This window comes from Opisthorchis viverrini, assembly GCF_000715545.1.
Source record: "Opisthorchis viverrini unplaced genomic scaffold opera_v5_226, whole genome shotgun sequence".
Classification (NCBI taxonomy): domain Eukaryota; kingdom Metazoa; phylum Platyhelminthes; class Trematoda; order Opisthorchiida; family Opisthorchiidae; genus Opisthorchis; species Opisthorchis viverrini.
Genome location: NW_008751881.1, coordinates 354882 through 378003, shown reverse-complemented (window position 1 = coordinate 378003; position 23122 = coordinate 354882). Strand labels below are relative to the sequence as shown.

At 45.1% G+C, this 23122-nt stretch overlaps 1 protein-coding gene across 1 annotated transcript in view; it reads left to right on the top strand.

Moving 5' to 3' along the window:
• T265_14606 (hypothetical protein) overlaps positions 1-7223 on the top strand; it is a gene marked incomplete at both ends in the record, with an annotated part of 95689 nt that extends 88466 nt beyond the window's left edge. Inside the window, 5 exons of the mRNA XM_009174390.1 lie at positions 7-358; positions 1474-1815; positions 2437-2775; positions 4203-4467; positions 5921-7223. Coding sequence (XP_009172654.1) covers positions 7-358; positions 1474-1815; positions 2437-2775; positions 4203-4460 — 1291 coding nt within the window. The remainder of the gene's footprint in view (positions 1-6; positions 359-1473; positions 1816-2436; positions 2776-4202; positions 4468-5920) is intronic.
• Between the last annotated feature and the right edge of the window lie 15899 nt (positions 7224-23122).

The following is a 23122-nucleotide window of genomic DNA, read 5'->3' as shown; positions in this document are numbered from 1 at the left end:
TCTTAGCCCCGCCCAACTTCCTCCGACTCCACCCCGTCCTGCACGACTGGCACCCCTTACTTCGAGTCCTGCAACTGTCATAAATGCACCTATTGTTGACACCAGTGGATTCAGCCATTTGACGTCTTCTGGATTGCAGGGCATGGCCACAGCCTCTCCACAAGCTTCAATTCAGCAGGGTCTGTCTTACTCTTCTGGTCAACAAATCCGACCCTCTCACTTGCTTACTCATGCAGAAGGAGGACATTCCCAACAAGTATCCGTCAGTCAGCAAAACGTCCAACAGAAGCTTCCTGATTTGGCTAACTTACTGCGACTGATACAATCGCAGCCGGACCCAAATGCCGTTAAGGAGCTGGTTAGTTTCGTTCATTTTCAGTTGGCAGCAAGTTCTGCATCCATCTTTTCATTTTCATCACTTTCAATTCTATTATAAATCTTTGGGGGTTCACAAGATAATGATTCGCACATGTTTCACTAGTTCTTGGTAGGTTCCTTTCTTTCAATCTTTCATTTTTTAATTCTTCAGTCGACCCTAGATAGTCCAGCTTCAAAAAGTAATGATAGACTTGTATAGTTTTATGGATTCATTTTTTGCTATTGTACTTCACGGTACGTAGTTCAGCTTCGACCGTTTCGTTTCGACTTTCGCTAACGATTGTCGTTGTTCCGGTTGAGTCTGATTTCACCATCTGGTGTTGACTTTGTTTGCATTAAGCTTCTTCACATAAGTAACCTACACTGAACACGCTTTCGTTCCGTCATTTTTACTTGCTTAGCTGTCCTTCATTCCAACATGCATTCAGTTTGACCCAAAATGTGACTTTTAATTACGACTGTTCAGCTTTTCACCTTTCTGCTGTCCTTCAGTCGCACTGGAAGGTAACAAGTAAAAATTGTCCACCTTTTAGACGCATGCTAACATACACTGTTTGGTGTAGGGATGATTGAACCTGGACGAATACACATCACGAACCAAGGACCGTCCCAGTTGGGAATTTAATATTCGTTGGTTGTAGCCGTTGATCTGATCACCGAGCATGGCAGGGTGCTCGAAAACGTCTCGTCACTAACCGTCCCCACGGTTGCAAGAAAATTGTTAAGCTCCGCGAGCGAATCAGCCACCACATGGCCTACAAACAATTGACGCAACCAAACTATCAGTATTTTGCTATATTGCCAACTCAGCCCTCTGTTTTTTCTCGTTTTGTTGAATCACCCTTGTGATTGCTCTATCTGGAATTGACTTGGTCAGTATTTTTTATCAATGCCTTCACGGTAGTGCAACCGTTGTTGCAGCACCACTGTTTTCATTCTACGAGGAGGGCGCATGTTGTTTGCCATCTTTAGGCCACTTGACATGCTTATTTATAGTACTATTCCTTTGGAGCTTCTCAAAAAGTTCGGATATGCAGATCAGATAATAAATGAGGCCAAGATGTTCTGAATTATTTGTCATTTTTCTCTGTTCAGCTGGCAACTCTGCCCATCGAAACCCAAATCCATCTCCTATCTGCACTGCAACCACACACTACACGGGTCACCGGTTTGTCCGGTGCTCCGGTCCAACACCCAGTTCAGACCCACCAACCAAGCCTTGCCTCCTCGTTTGCGCCACAACCTGCGGCTTCTAATCCTACTTCATGTTTGGCAGTTGGGCTCAGTTCCATCAATCCGCCTGCTATCATGACCGCTGCCTCCGTTCAACCACCGCGTGATACGACGGCGGTGCCGTCAGTTGGGGATGCACTACAGTCGTCCAGCGCCCACCACCCCGTGCCCGCTGCTCCTACCACTGTGGCCAACAAGTTCACCGTGAGTTAGCGAAATGCATTCATTTGCATACCGATTTGTTTTTGACGGGAAACCCACCTGGAACCCAGCCGACTGTCGTTTGTGATGTTTTTAGGCAACTGAATATACTGCACTAGGCCGCCTCATGTTTCAGTCGGCACGATATTTCCGGGTATTGCGATACACTGTACAAACGTAACACACTACTCATGAGGTCGAACGGTTTTCAGCAACCTTATGAGTAGTGCATTACGTCTATTCACCGTGAGTTATTCTTCTTTTACGAATTAACAGCTGTCATATCCCCCAATATATCATACGGCTTGAAAGTACCCAATATTTTCCAGAATCATTGTTAATAAGACAATATATCTTTTTTTCAGCATGGTATCCGACTTACGTCTATGCTGGCATACACCTTGCCATAAAACAACATACGTTATTGATAACTCCTTTTTTGTCTTCGTCTGTATCGACTGTTATTCTTCACCTCGGTCATGGACTTTTTTACCTATCGTCTCAGCCTCTGGTCAAGCCTTTTCCTCTGACATTTCCGTTTGACTGACAAATCTGTTCTCTGTGATAGGTAGGCACTTAATTCCCCTTACCCACCCCATTCCATAAATGTCTGATTTTTGTCAGGTGGTCCCAGTAAAATCGGAAAACGATGAACCCGCTCCACCTATACAACCCGTAGCTCCTACAACTTCTCAACCCAGTGCTGCTGGCCCCCAGTGGAATCAGGCCCCACCTCGACCACCACGACAACGCGCTGGACAAACTGCTCCACCGCCTCCACCACCGGCCACACCCAATTCCCAGTTAGAAATAGACCCTACTGGATTTAGTCCTTTAGTGACACCAGTGGGGCCTCCTGCTTCAGTTACAAGTCAGATTGCGTCCACACCGGGTCTTGTCACCGTCCTTCCGACAACCAGCGGACTGGGTGTCCCAGTGAAACAAATACCCCAGAACTACAAGGTAGTAATATTTACTATATTACATTGCTTACAGTCACAGGCTCTTCTGTATGACTAGCCATTGAAGAGAGGTTTAGAGCCTATATACTGTTCGCCAAATCTGCACAGTCCGTTTGCCATCTGTATTCACACTGGATAGGTTGCACCTTCATAGGAGATCTGATCACAGTCATGATCGTTCACTTAACCACCAGGTGTTCCTCCACACACACACACGATAGTTTATGCTTTTGAAGTACAAACCTTGATACGTAGTACGCCACACGCCCCAGTCGATCGCCCAACCCAGGTTTCCGTGCGCCTCCCCGTTGTGTCGCGCGACTGCGCTTTTCTATTTAGAGTCATGTTGCAGCTGTGCTGTGAATCGAAATTCAAACACTAGCATTACTGACCCTACAAGTCGCATTACTCATTTCGGCGTGTGAGTTTTCGAACTGCCGCTGAAATGACTAAATGAGGCTGTGTGCGCGGTAAAGCAGTTCGAAGATCACCCATTTTTCAGTAAACCAGTGTTCATGAAGGACACTGAGGGCATAAGGCCTCTTGCTGATTGATTTTTCTAATGGGAATCTCAAGCTACGTTGATCGGTTCCGCATTGTTCATCGGAACTAGTCGTGAAATTTGAATATAATAACCCAGCTTGTAGCTTTAATTGGAGGACCAAGGAACGTGGTTTTCACGCTCGATACGTTTCATAGCTCGGGGACAAGAAACGAATCTTTCGGTTGCGGTTGGAACGGCTAGTCGAGACGTACTTTGCTATGATTCAAGCTCCCTAATTTAAAAGTAGGAGCCGTCTGGTTTGCCAGTGTCACACAGGGCCTTCACCAAAGTGAAGAAATAATTAAAACGGCCAGATTTCACTTCCAAATCACTCGTTTGAACAGTATTTCTTCTGTTCTGGCGCATTTATTCTGATACTTCGAATACATGTAGGATGGTACCGAATTGGAGCTTAATGCCGTTTTCGCGTGTTCGGTGCAGGGAGATCTGGTCTACACGTCCACTTTCATGGTGGAAGGCTACTTGGTCAGTCCGCCATCAAGTGCTATTCTACTGCAAATGCCTTGCATATGTTGGCTGTTATTTCAATTAGACCGATGCTCCGATAGCTTCTACATACCAGTCTGTCACCTTTTTTGGAAGAGAGGTAGTAGGGTATTTTGACTGAAGCACTTCAGCCTCCAAAATCGAGCCAAGTCTACGGCTTGAGAAGTACCGGTGAACGTGACTTGTGTATTTCAGCTGGGATTCCTTCTACCTACAAACAGTTGTTTATCTTCCTGCGCTCCCTTTCTCTAGCTTCCGGTTCTCAGGAAGTTATAATCTCGGTGGTTCATTGACCTCTATGTGCAAATTTTATATGAATATCGTGTTTTTTGTTGAACCACTGTTGTCTTACTCCGTCATATTTCGTGTTTCGATAGCCTGATGATTCACGTATGGTCGTTCCATCGATGGCGAGCAATGTTCCTGCAAAAAACCTCCCTTCAGTATCATCTCGTACTGCAGCTACTGCACATGCACCTCTGGGATCCGCCATTCCGGTTGCCAACACAGGCACCGCTGCTATCCAGCAAATACCGGCGTCTTTCGTTCATGTATCACAACCACCATTGGTTCCTACCGCGAGCACAGTAAACCCGACAGTGAGCTCCAACACTTCCACCGGACACGGTCCCTGATGTTCAGGTTAGTGTTCTTGCTTTTCGATTCAACTTGTCTATTATTACACCTCTCTGATTTTGTTTGGTGGCCAGGTTGCGATCTGTACTCCGTTTCTCTGTCTTCGCAATGCGCCTAGCTTAGCAACGATGTAGGGTGTCATTTTCCAGTCAACGAGACGTTAGTGATCAGCATGAGAGGAGCGCCCAATACTCGAAAGATATTGCGGTCATTTTCGTCCACAGGCCCCGTTAAATCATCACTACTTTCTTAACTGTGGCCGTATTTTCAGTGAATGTTTATGGCTTTTCAAACTGAGGGGGCTTTAACTTGTCATTAGTTCTTTCTTGTTTGTATTCACAACGAAAATGCAGTCCACCACCACTTTTCTGACCTCACACACAAGGAGGCCACAGTCATCCTTATTAGCTACTAACTAAACAACAAAGATATCTTTTTGGAATGAAGCAGCAGACCCGGTTAATCTGGGTCGATATTCCTAATATTGAATTATTTTACTTAATAAACCTAGTACGTTGTTTCAGAGCACAAATCGTCTTCCTTTGTGGCTTTTTCATACTTCTTTTCGCATACCCTAGTTCGCTACATAGACAATTTCCCGTATCATGAAAGGCTACCTAATTCAGCATCCAGCTTTCATATTAGTCTCTTCGGACAAGGTAGTCTACTGTGTAACGGAATTTTGACTGTTGGTTGCGTAATAGGCTCCCGTGGACTGGAATTCCATAACGTTCGAAACATGGTGTTTGGCTCGTTCTTCGGTTGACAGTCGTCCTTATTGCCATGTTTAAAAGACAACCAATCAGTCGTCCAGTTGAAACATCCTTTCGGTGCCCAGCTGACATGTCATTCGAAGTAGGCTCGAGGGCTGAGACTCTGCTGGGTTGTACAAGCCCAGACAGGAGCAGTCGAGATGTAGAGGTTGAGTTCGAGTTTTCTTGAGTTTTCTTGATCTCATGTTATGTTTAACCACGATATGAAAAGGAAAATAAGATACCTGGATACTCTGAATACTCGCTTTTTCACTTGAAGATATGCAGAACCTATCTTGTTCTGAGCGTAGAATATTCAGTGGTGTCAACTTGTTCCCACCAAACGTCATCTATATGTGCTTGTAGCATAACCTCTGGCACCCCGTTCTTCTATTTTCAGTATTTGGACCATGGACATTGCTTAGCGCCTTAGTCGCTTTGGAATCGTTTATCCTACATCGTAGTCGAGATGAGAGGTTGAGTTCGAGTTTTCTTGAGTTTTCTTGATCTCATGTTATGTTTAACCACGATATGAAAAGGAAAATAAGATACCTGGATACTCTGAATATTCGCTTTTTCACTTGAAGATATGCAGAACCTATCTTGTTCTGAGCGTAGAATATTCAGTGGTGTCAACTTGTTCCCACCAAACGTCATCTATATGTGCTTGTAGCATAACCTCTGGCACCCCGTTCTTCTATTTTCAGTATTTGGACCATGGACATTGCTTAGCGCCTTAGTCGCTTTGGAATCGTTTATCCTACATCGTCAGTGGTCCACCTACACAAGCTGACCACCACACCGCCCCCTACGTCGGTTTGTGGAAACTCTCCTTCGTTCTGGTGGGAACTCACAGGATCACTAGTACCGTTTATGAACTGGAGGGTACTTTTCGAGCTGGTTCATGAACCTAATGTTTTAAATGCCAGAACTTTGGAGATTCGTGATATTCGTCGTTATCCCGTGCTTCACTACTGTTTGCCTACAATCTTTCTGACCCGGTGTACCTTCCAAAATTGGCTCTGTGGTCGTCTGTCGGCTTGTGAACGCTTTGATTTTTATTGGATTACAATCGTATTTCAGCAATTTCTTCAATGCCTGTTTCAGTGTGTTTCAATTCACCCAGAACCCTTCCTAGCTAGTTCTGATTGCCCAACCTCATCTTTGATTTTGAGACTATTTAGTTTTGCGCTCCGTTTCCCGCACCTTTTCATCTCATCTGGACCGTAATCACCACGACAGGTGCAACCGCGCAATTTGTCAGAATAGACAAACAAGGCCCGTCACTATGCCGGGTCATTTTGTGCCAAAGCTACTCTTGTCTCTAAGACAGATGCTCTCATCTCCGACAGGCCTAATTCGTATATGTGTTTGTGTAATACATCCCACACCTTTTTTCTTCAGTTTGTTCGTCATAACGGTTTCACCGATTAACCGGCATCTTCTCTCTTAGCTGCTTCCATTCAGCTATCTCAATTTGCTTTCCGGTAAATTAGTGGGATTATTTTTGTTCGAACTTTTCAGATGCGAGTGACACTCGGTTCTCTAATCAATAATTGGCATCCGAAAGCACATGCGGCTCTCAACGATCTCACCCCGTTACCTGCTTGCGTTTTTGTTTGTACCTTTGTTGCACGTAGACAGTTGTTATGTTTTCCGATATCTTTCGGAATCTTGGCCATCTTTCTTCTTTCGCTGCTTCAGTCATTCCAGGTTGGTTCCGTGTCTGGTGGCTACTGACGAAATTACCTCAGAAATTCGTGGCACCGTCATCGTTTGTCCCTCCGCACTCTTGATGCCTTCTCGAAAGCATATTTGGGCACCATGGTCCATCCTGTCCATGTAAATAGTCGTTCCCACTCGCCCGTATCTCCCCGCTTTTTCCAAACTTCCGAAATGGTGTTCACCCCCCTTAGTTGAACAACTTTCATCCTATGGGCAGTTGGTTGACCCATCCCCTCCCCACCCCGCAGTTACTTGAGTTTGTCCGAACCAAGTAGTAGCTCTCGAATTATCCTATCCTTTTGACCACTCCAGAGGGGAAACCTAGTGTTTGATGCTACTCCATTCGGTAGTTTTTCTCATATTCCTCGGTTACTTCCCGGTGTCAGTACTCTGCCATGTGGTGTTTCATAGCCGTATGTGATTTTCAGCTCGGTCTGATTAGCTCTGGGTTCCACCAACAATCGGAAAGCAGCGGAACAGATCATTCGTGCTCACCGTTCCTGATGTTTGGTTCCCTGGCCGTTCGCCCTTTGTGGACTAAATTTCAGTGAGACAATCTTCGCTCACATCGACTTTGGATGTGTTGACGGGTGCCCTTGAACGGCACCTATGTCTGTTGGTTTCCGGTAGATGTTAGCTACTTCAAGTTCTTGCCACTGTTTTATGTCAGTCTAGGAAGAGTTGTGTGCTCGACCTGGACTCTGTCATCATGCTAAACTCGTGCGGGTTCAAATCATCAATACACTCGTCATCACGTTTGTTCAACAGGAATCCTCAACGGAACAGTATAACACTCCTGTGGATAGTGATACCTTCCCAAGACCTTTCTAGACTTGCGACTAAACAACCGATTAAAAAAAGCAATGACCAAGGTTCGAACGCAGACTGATGCCTTCGGCTGTATCACCTACTGAAAGCTGTGTCCGTTCACTAAGTGCCATGTCTGTCAGTAATAGTCTTGTTTATCAGTCAATTGGAAAAGTTTGTGACCGATTGAAAAGTCATCGCTACAGAGTGATTTGGGAGGAAATCGGCTGATTCATTGCTGTACAGTGTTTCGTTTCAAAACCTGGCCACGTGAATCAGTCACCAGGTTGACTGAGTTTTGATACATAAGGAGAACGAAGTAGTGAGCTTTCTTTCATCTAGTTGACTCAGCCAGGGTGGACCGTTTGTCAGATTTCAATGGTTAGTGTGGGCGATTATCACTCATGACAGATGGGATCAGGGGGGGGGGCTAGATGGCCCAAGTGGTTAGAGCGCGAATTTACTGACCGGAAGGTCCGTCGTTCGAATCCGACCTCTGCCTCTCGACTTCCCCTGTCTAGGCTTGGGCAACCTGACAGTATCCCAGCCCTCGTGCTTCCTTTGGGTGGCATGGTAGCTAGGCACCGGATGTGTGCTACGACTGAACGCTTTCAGACGGGATAAGAGGGAAATGTTGAGCTGAGTCGGGTTTGGGGTCGTCCGTTTACTGGTTTATGACAGGTGGATTACGTCCCCTAGGTTTCGTTCGCAAATTCTATTCATTCGTATGGATTTGAAAGTTCTAAGATAGCGGGATCGGGGTTGAATATGGCAAGTATGCGTTAATGTGTTTGGGTCTCGGATGTAAGGTGGCGATTATTAGTGAAAGATCTTCGAGTGCAGTTCTTTAAAGCACACTTCCGTCACTGTGGGTAACTTTCATCCAGGCGAAATAACTAGCACTACAAAGGAGAGGATGAAGGACGACTAGCTTGTGTCTATCGGTGTGTGGCCAAAACTGGTCACGAAACTGTCAGGGTGGTGACTACATCGGCTAAACCTGAGTTAAGAGGATCACACTAGAGGCTGGCGTGTATAAGCCCTGGCTACACATCGCATACAGACTGGTAGTCGTTTCTATTGTGCAAGGAGTTTGTATTGCTTGCCAAAGCCTCCGTACATCGCTTTACTGCCTGCAGGCCTGGTTAGATAAGACACTTCCCGTAAGGGTGTGCCTAGTTGAGTCTCTCCCGCTTTTCGAATCACGATAGATGTGAAGCTGAAAGCACATTTTCCATGTTCTGCAGCGCACACTTTCAGCCACCTACCAGTCCTTTTAGTGAATCTTGGAATCCCCACGACATTACGTATGCAGTCAGTTTAATCATCTGGTTTGTTAAAGTCGCTTGGGCTGCAAATAGTGTTGCCAATTTTGAAAACTTAGTTTTGATAAAACAGCACCAATTGGCTCAACAATATGTTCTGGGTAGGGAATTTGAAAATTGAGTAGGATAGTTCCGTCGTCTTCTGAAGGAACGGGCTCCTTCTTAATTAAATATGACGAGCAATGTTTCGCTGCAGCATAGCCCTCAGTTTATTAACCATGTCGGCTCAGGTCTCAGCAGAAGAAAACATTTTAGGTCTGTTTGTGAGCGACCTTACAAGAGTTAGTTTAGTGCTCCGTAGATGGTCCAAAAAGTGATCCAGATATCCGAGGATTGCACTCATACGCAAACCCACTTCATTTTTACAACAGACTAAAATGAATCGCAACTGAATCTCCCGTTTGTGGTGATCTTCAATTGAATGTGCTGCGCAAAACCCATCTCATGTTTCAGTTAACGCGATATTTGATATATCAGTATTCGCATCACTGTCGTTTGAGCAGTCTCCTTTCTGTCCTGGCGCAATTATTTCAGTGGGGCCGTCAACCACATGCAACTAATGAAAACGTTTTCAGGTAGTCTTAATCATCTGTGGCGCTACCTGACTGGAAAGTCGTCGAAATCTATCGACCTAACCGAGCTAGTTACTATGTCGTCGTGAGTTTCGGTTGGACCATTCATATCTCTCAATCGCAAGCAATTTCACCTGCTCAGACGTGATAATTCAGTTATATTCTGCGTGGTGCATTAACAACAAGGTTGACTCATGTATCGGATATCCGGCGTTCAAACTCCAGCTCCGACAGAAGCAATAATAAGAGCTCAGTGGTTCATCCTTCGCTGTGGACCCACCAGGATAGGAGGAGAACTGTGCGAAAGAGAGCAATGTGGATGGGGATTCCACAAATCCCACAACCACCTGCGACATACTGAGGCATTTTTCTCCACGGAGTACACCATTCGCAAAATTGTAAATTGCAGAGTAAATCAGGCTGACGGAGCCTCCGGAATGTCACCTCCCTGGTAAGGTCTAAGGGAATCAAACCGCTTGAGAGCTATCAAGGTTTTTTCAGTAACCTTTTGAGTAATTTCATTCAGTAAAATATATTTCATTATCTCGGACGTCGCACGAACACAATTTGAGGCAGTCAGTGTGTATCATATTCAGTTAACTCAGTTTGTGATCGACTGCAGTTCGCTTATTTCTCCAAACCTTGGCTCAGGCTGAACTTGAGGACAACGGGAACTTGGGCACTACCTCGAAGCCGGTCGTTAACCGTCCAGGAGCTTCAAGGAATCTTATGTACAGTATCGAGGAAATAATCTAAGTGCCACCCAGAAGCCACAAAGAAATCTGATTTGTTGGCTCTGATAGGGCAGGCTTACTATTCTTTGGTGGACCGCGGAGGAATCTAACGTTTCCTATTGAAAAGTACATAGTATTAGTCATTTCTTCCATGAAACTTCTAAGTCTATTAATAGCTTATGCTGCAGTTCAACTAACAGTCAGCCATAAAACTGCGATCGAGGGGATTGTCTGACATTCCAGTGTCCTTCCGTCTGAATTTCGAACTGTCATTTAGCCTTTCCAAGAGCCCCGATCGAGGGGTCTGACATTCCAGTGTCCTTCCGTCTGAATTTCGAACTGTCATTTAGCCTTTCCAAGAGCCCAATTCAGACTCAGTACTTCCTCTCTTGATGTAGACCTGACGACAACTGCAAAGCCACTCAAACAAATTGAGTGTGAATACATAATCCGAAAACCATGCAGCTACCCTTATCTCAAATTAATGGACCCCGACATTCACTGGAAGAAAATTGCTGCCAAACTCATACCAGCTCCGGCGGTTACAAAGCCTAATCTTGTACAAAACAAACGGTAACAACTTGGCATTCCGTACCATGTACTCCTTCGTTCCCGATGAAGTACTAGTAGCCGATTTATGCACAAGCGAAACTCAAGCAGATGATCGGCTGAACCGAGTCACGTGGTACGTACGACCTGTCCACATACGCTTATCAGAGTTTTCCACCAGCGGCACTCGAGGTTTGATCGCATGGTGAGATGAACTTGTGGGTACAAATGAGTGCGCTACGCCTCGAATCCTGGGGTCATCGTCCATCTTCTCAACATTCTTCGATGGCAAACTTCTCCATAAGCTACTACAGCTTTTGTACGCTGTCATCAACAGCATAAACATGTGATCGAACACGATGAAAACAAATTAAAATTCTGATTGCGAAAAGTCTTGAATATGTAATTAAATTCGATTCGAAATCGCTGAAAACACAAATAACCAGTTGCCGTCAAACTTATGTTGAAAGGAGTGGTGTGATTATTCAAGGAAAGGTTGTGTAAAGAAAGATAAGTAGATGGAGGACATGTGTATGGTGATCCTTCTGACCATTGTACATTAGTACTTTCTTTGTAACTTATCATTACTCAAATTGTACCACTTTCTATCTCTCACTAAATCTCAGCTTATTCCTCTTCTCTTCATACCGAATAACTTCTGTTTAAATGAAAGCAAAGAAATATGGATGCATACACACGATACAAATTCTGTACTTCGTGAAAGGCGTGTTCCCTTCTTGCTGTGTCGAGTTAGGCTGTCAGTGAATTAACGAGCGGTGATCTACCTTTCAGACTACGACGGGATAGAAAGTATCTAGGAATATATTAAGGAAGATTCCAGGAAGGAGATCGATTTGGATTTATTGTGGCGGCACTAACTAACTGTATCAACGAACTGTGAGTTGTATCATCTCGCCTATTTTTACTCACTTCATTTAACTACTTTGAACTGGTATTTACTAGCGTTATCCACTACATGTCGAGGCATGTGGATATATTTTGTAATGTACAGTTTGTGTTTACTTTATAAAAGTCAAGTTGTGCACATCCCACAGTGAGAGCTGGAATGAATACTCCAAATTGTTTTTGTCTTTTCTCATTTGCTCTGACAGTTAATCTTCGTTTAATTTGTATGCTTCGAGCGTTTAATTCATTCCTCGTTTGGCGCCGCTGTCTATTTACACACTCAAATTACTTCCGCCGAAACTATAGAGTTTTCAAAGTTATGTCTTTAACGTGGAGTTAGTCTAATCTATTTGCACCTTCCGGTGATATTTCGCTTATAGCATTTTGTTTAAGTGAGCGAAATTTTAAGGTCACGTACCACCACCGATTCGCGATTCCCTACCGGTTTACGCGACATGAAACAGGAAGCCGCATTTTTGCATATTCTGGCGTTTTTCGGTGTTCTTTAAAAACGGGAAACATCTAGAGAATATCTAATGCAACTTTAAACGTGGAAGACCAGTTGTTGACGTTTTTGCTTTACACTCCTCAGATTTAACAAATGCGACTATAATCGCAACATATATTTTGTCCGACAAACCTGGTCAAAACACATTTTCCCGTGGATCTCAGCTTCCATTACTTACAACATGGTTAGGCAATAGTATGAACTGCGCCGTAGCAACGCGATGGCCATCTCTATTGATGATCATCTTTCCGAGATATGAATAAATATCTTGTAGATAAGAAGGTGTCACAAGATAGCTGAAAGTATCATTCCTATTATGAATGTGACGCTGCATATGTAGTTACCGACAAAAGACTGTCACCATGATGACGGTAGTCGTTGGCACTCACCTCGACTACACATTGTAACTGCAGGGTCACTGTCTATGCGCGAAGCCGATTACAGGACCTCATATGCACGGTAGCCTAATTCAATGACTAACACTGGCATCTTAAACTGACAACTCCACGCGTTGTCACTTGTCTCGAATACCGCTAGGCCCGCGTCTATCCGCCACGCTGATTATGAGAACACACCCATGCACAGTAACATGATCCAATGGGCAAAGACGGCTTTTTGTACCCATAACCATACGCGATGCCGCTTATCTTTGCTACCTGTGGTGAACATCAGGCTAGTATCCATGCAGGCCGGTAAAAATAAGGCCCCAACTATGCGTGATAGCCTAACCTGATGGCCTGTCATACCAACTGCTGTATTCGATGTTGTCTTACCTGGCTACTTATCGTAACTGCTGGTTCCGTGTCAATGTGCGGCGCTGATTAACCGGTACCTTAATGCAACCTAATTCGTCGTACTCATAACTGTACGCGTAGTAGCTTATCTTTGGTAGTTATGATTAACTTCGGGCCAGTATTTATGCGATAGATGGGCCTAAACTATTCACACATATCTGATACCGAACGACGGACCTCACACTCACAACTGTACGCGATATCACCTACCTTGGCTACTTTTTGAAACTGCTAGGCCAGTGCCTAAATGCGACGCTGATTATTAGGCCTCAGCTATGCGCAGTAGTTATGTAAGGTTGGCCTTGTTTGGGGCCCTCCTATCAGTAGAGATCGTTCAAGTCGATGGCACATTTAGCTGAACTGTGTGAAGTCGTTTGGAGTTGTGCGGTACCCAAGATTCTTGTTTTCATAATAATAATAATAATAATAATAATAATAATAATAATAATAATGTATATTTCCAACTAGTGGGTGGCATACCGTCTGGCATGATCATGTGTTTACAGTCAGGCTGGGGTATTACAGGGGGTTTACGGGTAGTGAGGATTGCGCGAAAAGGGGACAATGCCATAAACAGTGGAAAGTACTCGATTAAATAATGATAATATTTTTCTTTTGCAACTTGTAGGGAACAGTAGGCATGTGGTCCGACTAATTCAAAGACTCACCCGGCTGATATGAAATAAAATTGGAAAACCATTTCTGCAATCTGAGAACAAGCAGACTCACTGGTTGCACTGTTGTAGGGAAGTCAGGTGCAGGGGTTTAGTTGGTTTGACGATTTCGTGGGAGTCTGTTATCCTGGGCTTCATGTGTACTAACGCACGAAAAAATGAAAGCACGTGATATCATCACAAAACACTGCCGGCCTAACATCCAGAGGCAATAGTGGAATGGACGGCTTGAGTCGCTTGAGGTGCGGACAAGAGTTCATCAAAATGAAGTTTACTGTGTCAACTTTGGCCCCAGATGGGATACCCGATGGCGTGGAGCTGAAAACGATTCGATCAGAAGTTAGCGTTATTTCTGCTCGAAGTGTCTCCGAGCATTTGTTTGTCCGATGCGCTATCTGGTTAAGGCTGTCGAAAGCGGTTGCCTAGTTGAGGCTGCACCAATTCAAAAGGTCTATCACCATGCCGACTGCTGGTAATCTATAATTGAAATAAGCTGCAGAAGCTCAAATGGCGATTATCCGTCAGGTCCAAGCAGAAGTATATTGAGACTAAATGTGTCGTTTAAGAACGGACACTGAATCAAGGCCGACTAGGGTCTCAGCACCACGTAAGCTTTGTCCCATTCTCTTTGCGTTGGTGGATGGCTTCAATGTTCCAGTTATGCAATATCCTTGGAGTATCTTCCTATTATTTCCAGCAAACACCCTGTTACTGGTCTACTTATTCGACATTATCATGAAGCAGAAGGTTATCCTGGTGCTTCTCACGTCTTAGACGTTATTAGGCAGAATGTTTGAGCAGTTCGTGGGAACCAGCAGATGAAGCGCGTCCTCCATAAGTGTATTCAGTGCAGAAGACGGTCAAGGAACGTATGTCTGCAGAGGATGACCTAAACACCATCCGAAACGGGTAGAAAATGTTTCGAATCTGTGGGTGTCTGTTACTTTGGACCAGTTCTGGTAAGAGATACGGCTGCATCTTTTCATGAATGGCTACCCGAGCGGATCGCTTCATTTGGCGCACTCATTGACTACCAATTCTTCTATTTCGGTGCTAATGCGGTTTGTTGGTCTAAGAGGGAAACCTTTGGATTTTCACCGCGATAACGAATCCAACATCGTTGTTGCCATTAAGGAACTCAGGGACCACATATCTATTTGGTGCCAGGCGCAAGTTAATAACTACCTGTTGGTTCAAGGTATTCAGTGGCATTTTACCCCTTACTTGCTGGCAATCGAAGAGGAGTGTGGGAGGGAATGATACGGCAGTGCAGTAAATCATTTTTGCGCTTATCCACGAACAAACCTTATTCGACGATTGTCTGTCAACCTTTTTCATCGCGGTGGAACATACTCTAAACTAGCGGCCTCTAAAATCTTCAGGTTCAGACTGACGTGACGCATTGGCTTTGACACAACATTACTCCCTGCTACACGAGGCGAACGCAGGTATCACATCACACTGCTATTTGGAAGAGCAACTCACTCGATGTTGAAAGCAGTTCCACTGTGTAGAGTTTCACTGTACACCATGCTTTTAAGATTCCTCTCGCTTCACCGATCCCTCCACTTCATCATCACCACTTACGCCTTTTGTGACACTAGCTATGAGCCCAAAAGTCCAAAGCCACGCGGCCTCAGAGGTGGTTTTGGGTTTTAGTTCAATTTGCCCTCCTGGATGACTCCAAATGCTGCTTCACTAGATCTGATGTTCTAGTTCCTCATCATCCAAAGATAACACACGTTCTTCCCTCTTGTCATCTAGAGCGATCATATGCACGAAATCCAACTAACTCATTATGTCCTGATGACAAGCGGTCACAGCCAGCGCGTAATGGCTGTTTTTTGCCACGTTCCATTCGTTTTCTGGAGTTGACTGCAGTGGCGCGGAGGCTGGTGGTCTCCAATCTTACTTTCCTGTTGGGTTGATGTAGTAGGTCTCAGATAAGCTACTATTCTTACCCGCTATCTGGGAGGCTGTTGCCTGACCGCTTTTTACCTGTCTACTGTCACTGCTCACATTAGCTCCCTCTTTCGCACAACGGAGACCCTATGTTCGGATTCTTCTGGTAAGCCAAAAACTACCGCCATGTAACCGCACCGTGTAGTTGCCCGTACCAACTAGTCCAACGGCTAGCTTCTCTACTAGCCGCCTCGATGACAGTGTCCGTAATTTCCCAAATTAGGCCAACTAACTCATTATGTCCTGATTACAAGCGGTCACAGCCAGCGCGTAATGGCTGTTTTTTGCCACGTTCCATTCGTTTTCTGGAGTTGACTGCAGTGGCGCGGAGGCTGGTGGTCTCCAATCTTACTTTCCTGTTGGGTTGATGTAGTAGGTCTCAGATAAGCTACTATTCTTACCCGCTATCTGGGAGGCTGTTGCCTGACCGCTTTTTACCTGTCTACTGTCACTGCTCACATTAGCTCCCTCTTTCGCACAACGGAGACCCTATGTTCGGATTCTTCTGGTAAGCCAAAAACTACCGCCATGTAACCGCACCGTGTAGTTGCCCGTACCAACTAGTCCAACGGCTAGCTTCTCTACTAGCCGCCTCGATGACAGTGTCCGTAATTTCCCAAATTAGGTATCTAATCAGGCCCAGCTAGTACTTGGTTTCTAGGTCGGCAGACAAATTCATCCTCTCCTGGGTTCGGTTTGCTCGCTATCACCCCTTTTCAGTTTTTGTTTCTACCGTCTTCTCTAATGCCTCCTGGCGCTCACCAGGCGCTACTGCTCTCATCATCTCCCTTCCCCATTCCTCTTCCTTTCAAGCTTCAAACTTAGGCTTCAGTTGTCCTAGCCCCCCGTACAACCGTTATTCATTCAACCTGTTCGGTCCCCGGTCTGCGCTCACAGTTCTCCAAGGTAAGGGAAGCTATCAGTGGACCCGCATCAGCCTGACTCCACCTGGTAAATCTCCGCGTCTAACCCAGTTGCGTCCGCCACGGAACTACGTATCTTCTTTCCGATTGAGGCATGCTTGACGGCCGTTAACGGGCTCTCCATAAACCAAACTATGTCAGTGCAACGATGGCATGGTACTGTCAGACGCAGCATGATGGCACTCACGCAACTATTTTCTTCACAATATTGACCGCAACATCTCCCACACTGAAGCCTGTAATTGCAGCTATGAGCAAATATTTCACCTGTTCTCGACCGCTTTTGGAGCGAGTTCATTCTGATTCGAAGAAACTTTCGTTCGGATTTGACAAAACTGCTTTTAGGCTGTAATTTTTTTCTTGCCTCTTCCACAAGTCCAATTCCATATACGGTGCTCGTTTGGCCCAGCGCATTAGCAAAATCTCCCCATATAGCCTATTCTTTGCACCTGACTTCCATACAGCAATGGCACCAGCAAGTCTACTCGGTTTCAAGTTAAACCTCTTCCACAAAATTCCATATACGGTGCTCGTTTGGCCCAGCGCATTAGCAAAATCTCCCCATATAGCCTATTCTTTGCACCTGACTTCCATACAGCAATGGCACCAGCAAGTCTACTCGGTTTCAAGTTAAACCATATTTTTGAGACAAAACCTGCTACTTGCTACCGCGTCGAATTATTCCGTCATTATATCCATTTTTGCTCGTTGTGTCTGGTAATAAACAAACCTCGTGGGCTGTACCTTCCTTCCCGTTGTGTGGTTGTCTGCGGTGCTCAGGTTGTAACGAAGCCATCATGAATCCCTCGGAATGTTCCCTACAAGTTGGAAAATAAACCAGTCACTGTAAATTCATTATGGTGAGCAATGTTTACCCACATCTGGACACACTGTGATAGTTTTCCTTAGAGCGCAGTGTGTAGGTTAGAGTGTAGTGTTCAGTTTCCTCTGAAGTCAGAATTACAGGAAAAAGCTGGTGACCTAGAATCAATGAAATGGAGAACCTATCTGGGCCGCATGAAGCCACAGTACATGAAGAACAGAGTGGAATCCAGATAGATTTTTACCGTCTCACTTTTGATGGCGAAGCTGGAGGTGAATGGGTTTACCGCCCACACGGTATAGAGATTGTCCTCTACTTCGACTACCATACGCCGGGGACTGGCGGAATGGCCAGTTGCATTCTCAGGCAGCCATAAAAAATCTTTGGAATTTTGATGTTTACAGCACCAAGGCGACGAAACCCGGATCGCGTACGGTTATTCTATCTGCGGATGGGTTACAAACGGCTGTCCGTCAGGTAGGACACAAATTGTTGATCGACTCGGCGCAGTGCCTAAATTGTGGCGAATATCTGCACAAGTTGTATAAATGACGGGGAATCTTCCTCATGCCGTTGTCCATTCGAGCCACGTGAAGTAACAAGCGTCCGCAGCGTAAATATATAAACAAAGCAGACATACATGCGAGCTCTCTGATTACCTTATGAAAATCGCAGCAAAAGGCAAATCTAACCATCCGCGTCTGTACCGACTATATTCATCACGAACGTTTTCACCTGAGGCCGTTCGGCCATCATTTCCATGAATAGTTCATGCATGGGAGAGAAACACTTGCTTTATAAGGAGAAATATGACGGACGGCCCGTGCCTGTGCGTCCTGTGGCCAGGAGGACGTAAAGCCTGCACTACTTTCCGCGGGTAAATGGCACCAAAATGGCTCATGCAAAGCGGTTAGATGTGCGTGTCCCATCGAAATTGGAGATGTCTAAGAAAGCATGGATAGAACAGTCTGCAGCGGCCTCCGATGCAACCTAATTATTCATATTGTGATCGTCTTGACATTTTATATGAATCTGCGGTGTAGGAAACGGCAACACTCCACTGCTTTGGTAAGGTAGAACAACAATTTCTCAATGAAAATGCGCGCCAAAGCTTACAACTAAAGCTTATTTCTGTCAAATGCTAGCAAACTTTATGCACACTTAGCAAAATTTACTTTTGTACATGCGCATAGAAATGCTGTTTTGTAGCAAAAATTGTTTCTGCACAATAGACTTGAGCCAAACTCCACGTACCAGGTCAAAATAGGCTGATTGGTCATATGGATTGGATTTTTCCGGCCGTACAAGTCTTATTGTGTGCATGATCCGTTGTTGTGGGACACTTACCGTGCCATGTTGGAAGTCGTCAAGCGAGGTTACTAGGCAATACTTCATACCTGCGGCTGACAAAATTAGTTACTCAATCTGCAGCGGGTAAATCCTATGGGGACCCATTCAACAATTTTTAAGCGGAACATTTTAAGTGGAACACGTGGTCTTCAGGAAGAGGCAACCAAATCATTCGTCAAAGTTAAGCTTGAACTTTCGATCCGGCTCAATATACTCACGATCGCACATATACTGCTGCAGTGGTGATGCGTATAGTGTTGTTGTATCTGCCTACCAAGTTAAAACTGGTTTCCTTGCAGGCGACTATCCTAAGAATTTGGCCAGTCACTCACTAGATATGAATTTTATTTTTGGGAGTCCCATCCAACTTTGTGCACAAAAATTTCGTTAAGTACCGTAACGCTGAACATATTCCCGTTTCAATTTCCTCAACATGTTCCAGGATAACGGTTTATCCCTGGACGTCCTTTCCACCAACAAATCTGCATTCACACTGCGCACGCGATTTAGACTTTAGTAGCGGAGCTTCGATTTGCGACAACCTTATTTTGGCGATTTTTGTGTCACTCAGAATGACATTCTTGACAGCTGGACGAATTTTACAACAAGCGTTCCATATAACTTTCAGGGATATTCCACTGCTGTGCTGAGCCTACGGGATCGAATCACGGTTTCCTGTTACACAACCCTCGCCGGGATCTTTCTATTAAGCACTTTAATGTGACACACTATTGGACAGTTCACCTAAGCCTAAGGTCTGTTACGAATAGGTTGCAAGTGACTATATTTGTCCCCTCCCCCTCCCTGTGATAAAGCTGACGGAAACAAATTTGTTGGTTTTCCCATGGGTTATTATTTGGCCCATTGGCATATCAGGAATAGATGCATGATTACGTGCAAACGGCCAAATCTGTTTATCCACAGCATTTGCATGAGGCCTGCCACCTGATATTTGGAGAGCCTAGAAATCTTCTCATGTTTATAGAGCTTGTCCCTATTGAGTTTTGTCTACGTGTTCAGACAGGGGCTTTTTAGCGCATAGTTTCAGTACTTCCTCACATATTCGAGACGGTGTACATCACCACGGCGCTTTTAGCTTTTCGTTATCACCTTACTATGAAATGTACTGTCAAGTTAACGTGAAGCAACTGGGTTGACTGCTCCATATTTTCCATATTTTCATTCCTCACTCATTATGGACCTTCCAGAACTTTTGTCATAATGGACCCTTAAGATACCCACGAAACTCGTGAATCTATTGTCATTCTCTGTCACCCCCATACCAAGCCAAAGCTGATGTCAGAAACCGTATCCATGAGCAGAGGTTTCAAGCTTCAGACCCCCTACTCGTATAAAATCCAACCAAATATTTGTTTATTTTTCCAGGGTGTGCATAGTTAAGGACTACAAATGAACAGATCGAGTAAGGCGTATGGGAGGGGGCCGATTGGCCGCACAATGTTCTCAGCTGGAAAAAAGTTGTGAACGAAGTAAGAATTTTTACGCCAAAATGTTGCATATAATTGCTCTTGCGCTCAAACCAAAAATCATTTTAGTCTACAAACATATTTTTTCAGCCTACGAAGTTTCATTGTCCACTGAAGCAACCTACCCCTGGCATAAAAAGTCTGGTGGAATATTTTCCTGGCATCGCTGCGACCACGGGATACCTAGATGGGGCTGGAAAGTTTGGACTGGTAGTCCTAACTGAATTGCTTGATTGCTTCGGTTCATCAGGGACACGTCATAGCCTTCGAAAATTCCATTCCATTGTGTGAATACTTAGCTTCGGAAGGGGTGAACTGAACCGGTCAGTTTTAAACACCCGGCCCAGCTCAGTGCGGGAGGTTTGCAACAAGTCACGACATGTGGGTTCCCTGGTTTATTTTTGATTTTTGCTTGTATCATGGACCACTCTTCGATTTAATAACGCTCCTTTCGCATTTGATTTCAGAGTGATTAATTCTCTCGAACAGAATGAATTTAAACGAGTTGGACCTTGACAGCGCTGTTCAGCAAGTGCTAAAGAACGCGGCTAAATGTCGTGGTATTTTCCGTGGGTTGCATGAATGCTCGAAAGCGATAGAGCAGAGGAAAGCAGTATGTTGCTTCTTAGCAGAGAATTGCAACGATAAGGCATACAGCTGCTTGATTGAAGCTCTCTGTCGAGAACACGAAATCCCGCTTATCAAGGTAACAGTTTTTGTCAGTTTTCATCGTTTTTAGGTTGCAGATAACAAGAAACTTGGGGAGCTCGCCGGGTTATGCAAATACGATAAAGAAGGAAAGGCAAGGAAGGTCGTCTCAGCCTCCTGCATAGTCGTCCGTGATATAGGGGAGGAATCGTATGGATGGAAATACCTTGTGGAGAAGTATCGTATCCCGGTCCAGGCGAGGGAATCCTAATGACTGTCATGTATCTTGTTCATATGTAATGCAATCCATCATTGGTTGACCACTCCAGTCTACTTCCCATCCACTGATTCTCAGGGACTAGATATAAACTTCCGCTTGTCGCACTTTTCAAGTATGCCTGGGTTGTGAGAACTTTAATGGGGCAATTCAATTGAATGGTTCTGTTGTATTTGGTCGTAGTTTCGTATCTCAGTTTCCCGAATGAGAATTCTCCATTCCCGCGGCTTACGACGGACAGCAGTGTTGAAGACCTTTATTTTGCTTATGCCATCGTCAACTAGAGGAAGCCTGTTGGGTGCATGCCCCATCGGAGTACACAGAATCATTCGAGTTTTCCGGCCAAGGTCAGGATGACTCCGTTTAAGGTGCGAAGTTGCTGAACGGAAGGCCGGTGGTTCGAACTAACGTCGGCATCTCAGTTGCTCCTGTCTAGGCTTTGGCAACCTGGCAATATATCCACCTTCGTGCTTCTCCCAATAGCATGGCAGTGGGGCACCGAAAGAGGTTACACTAAACGACCGTTACGTTAGACCGTTGTTGAACCTGCTTTTGCCAGCGCTTTCCAGTTCGCGCTGGTGATAACTCTGGGATGTCAGCGGTTTTCTCTGGTTGGCTTTTCACTAATCCTTCTATTTGTTTATATTTCACGTATTTTCAAGGCGCACGTAATATTCAACTCTTCTTTGGCACCTTAAGTAGACTCCAATGAAGTGCAATGTTACGACGGGTTTGACCTTGTCCATCAGAAGGTCAATCACTGTCAGCCCCTATGAGTTGGCTATGACATGTCTGCAGAGAAGTTGCCTGCAAACGAAGACTTAGTAACGAAACGAGATCAATGAATGAAGCTCTCTGGGGTAAGTTGATTGGAACATGTACCAGATCACCGCCTGTCAAAGGAAACCATGGGTTTCGGTTCGGACACCTGCGGGTGAAATGTTCATGGGGGTTCAGGCCATGGTATGGTAACGCGGCGAAAGTTGCTGCGCAGTCTTGCTTAGACAGGGGCTTCGTGTTTTTTCCTGCACGTGATTGAAAACTACGGGATTCGGGGTACCATCGGCCCCATCGGCAAGCATATGGTTACTAGGCCGCTAAATCAACCTGACTGATAACATCTACCGTGTTACTTCCTATCGTTACATGACGTAAGTACCTTTACGGCGTAAGTACCTTTAACTTACAGGGCCGTGATTTTGCTGGAAATCCTGAACCGGGCACGTGAATGGTTAGAGGCATTGTCAGACGTGGACCAGCTTCTCTCTGAATGGTTATCACGTATCCACGCTGCTGCCCTCAACGTTTAGCTCCGCTCCCGATCTTCCCAATGAAGAGTCCACTGACACCCCTGTATTTGCGATCAAATACATCAGCCACCAATAGGTAACTATCTATCTCACCTGCCCAAATCATCTGCGAACGAAGCTGTGGCATCTATAACCACTCCACGGAAAGTAAACAGTTCTTACGGTTGTTGATGATGATGTCCCGTCACAACCACAACCGGTTTCGACAACCGATCCGATGACAGGTGAAACAATCCGCACAGACAGGGTAGCTTGGTAGATTCAGAAGGCTGAAAAAGCGGAAATTCTGGACATGCCTACGAGTTGTGCCGCATCTTCAGGCTGTTCATTCACGTAGCAGCGCAATCTTGGGGTTCCTTGACCTAAAAGACGCGTTTGGTTATATCCGTTGGTCACTCATTCAACTGAGGATGTCCCGGATGTTCGTAAACATAATCCGACACTCGGATGCACATTATTTATGTGGCTCCTCGAAGTGCTCTCCAGCAAAACGTGGTGTCCGCAAGCACGTCCACTCCATATCTAGTGGATAGTT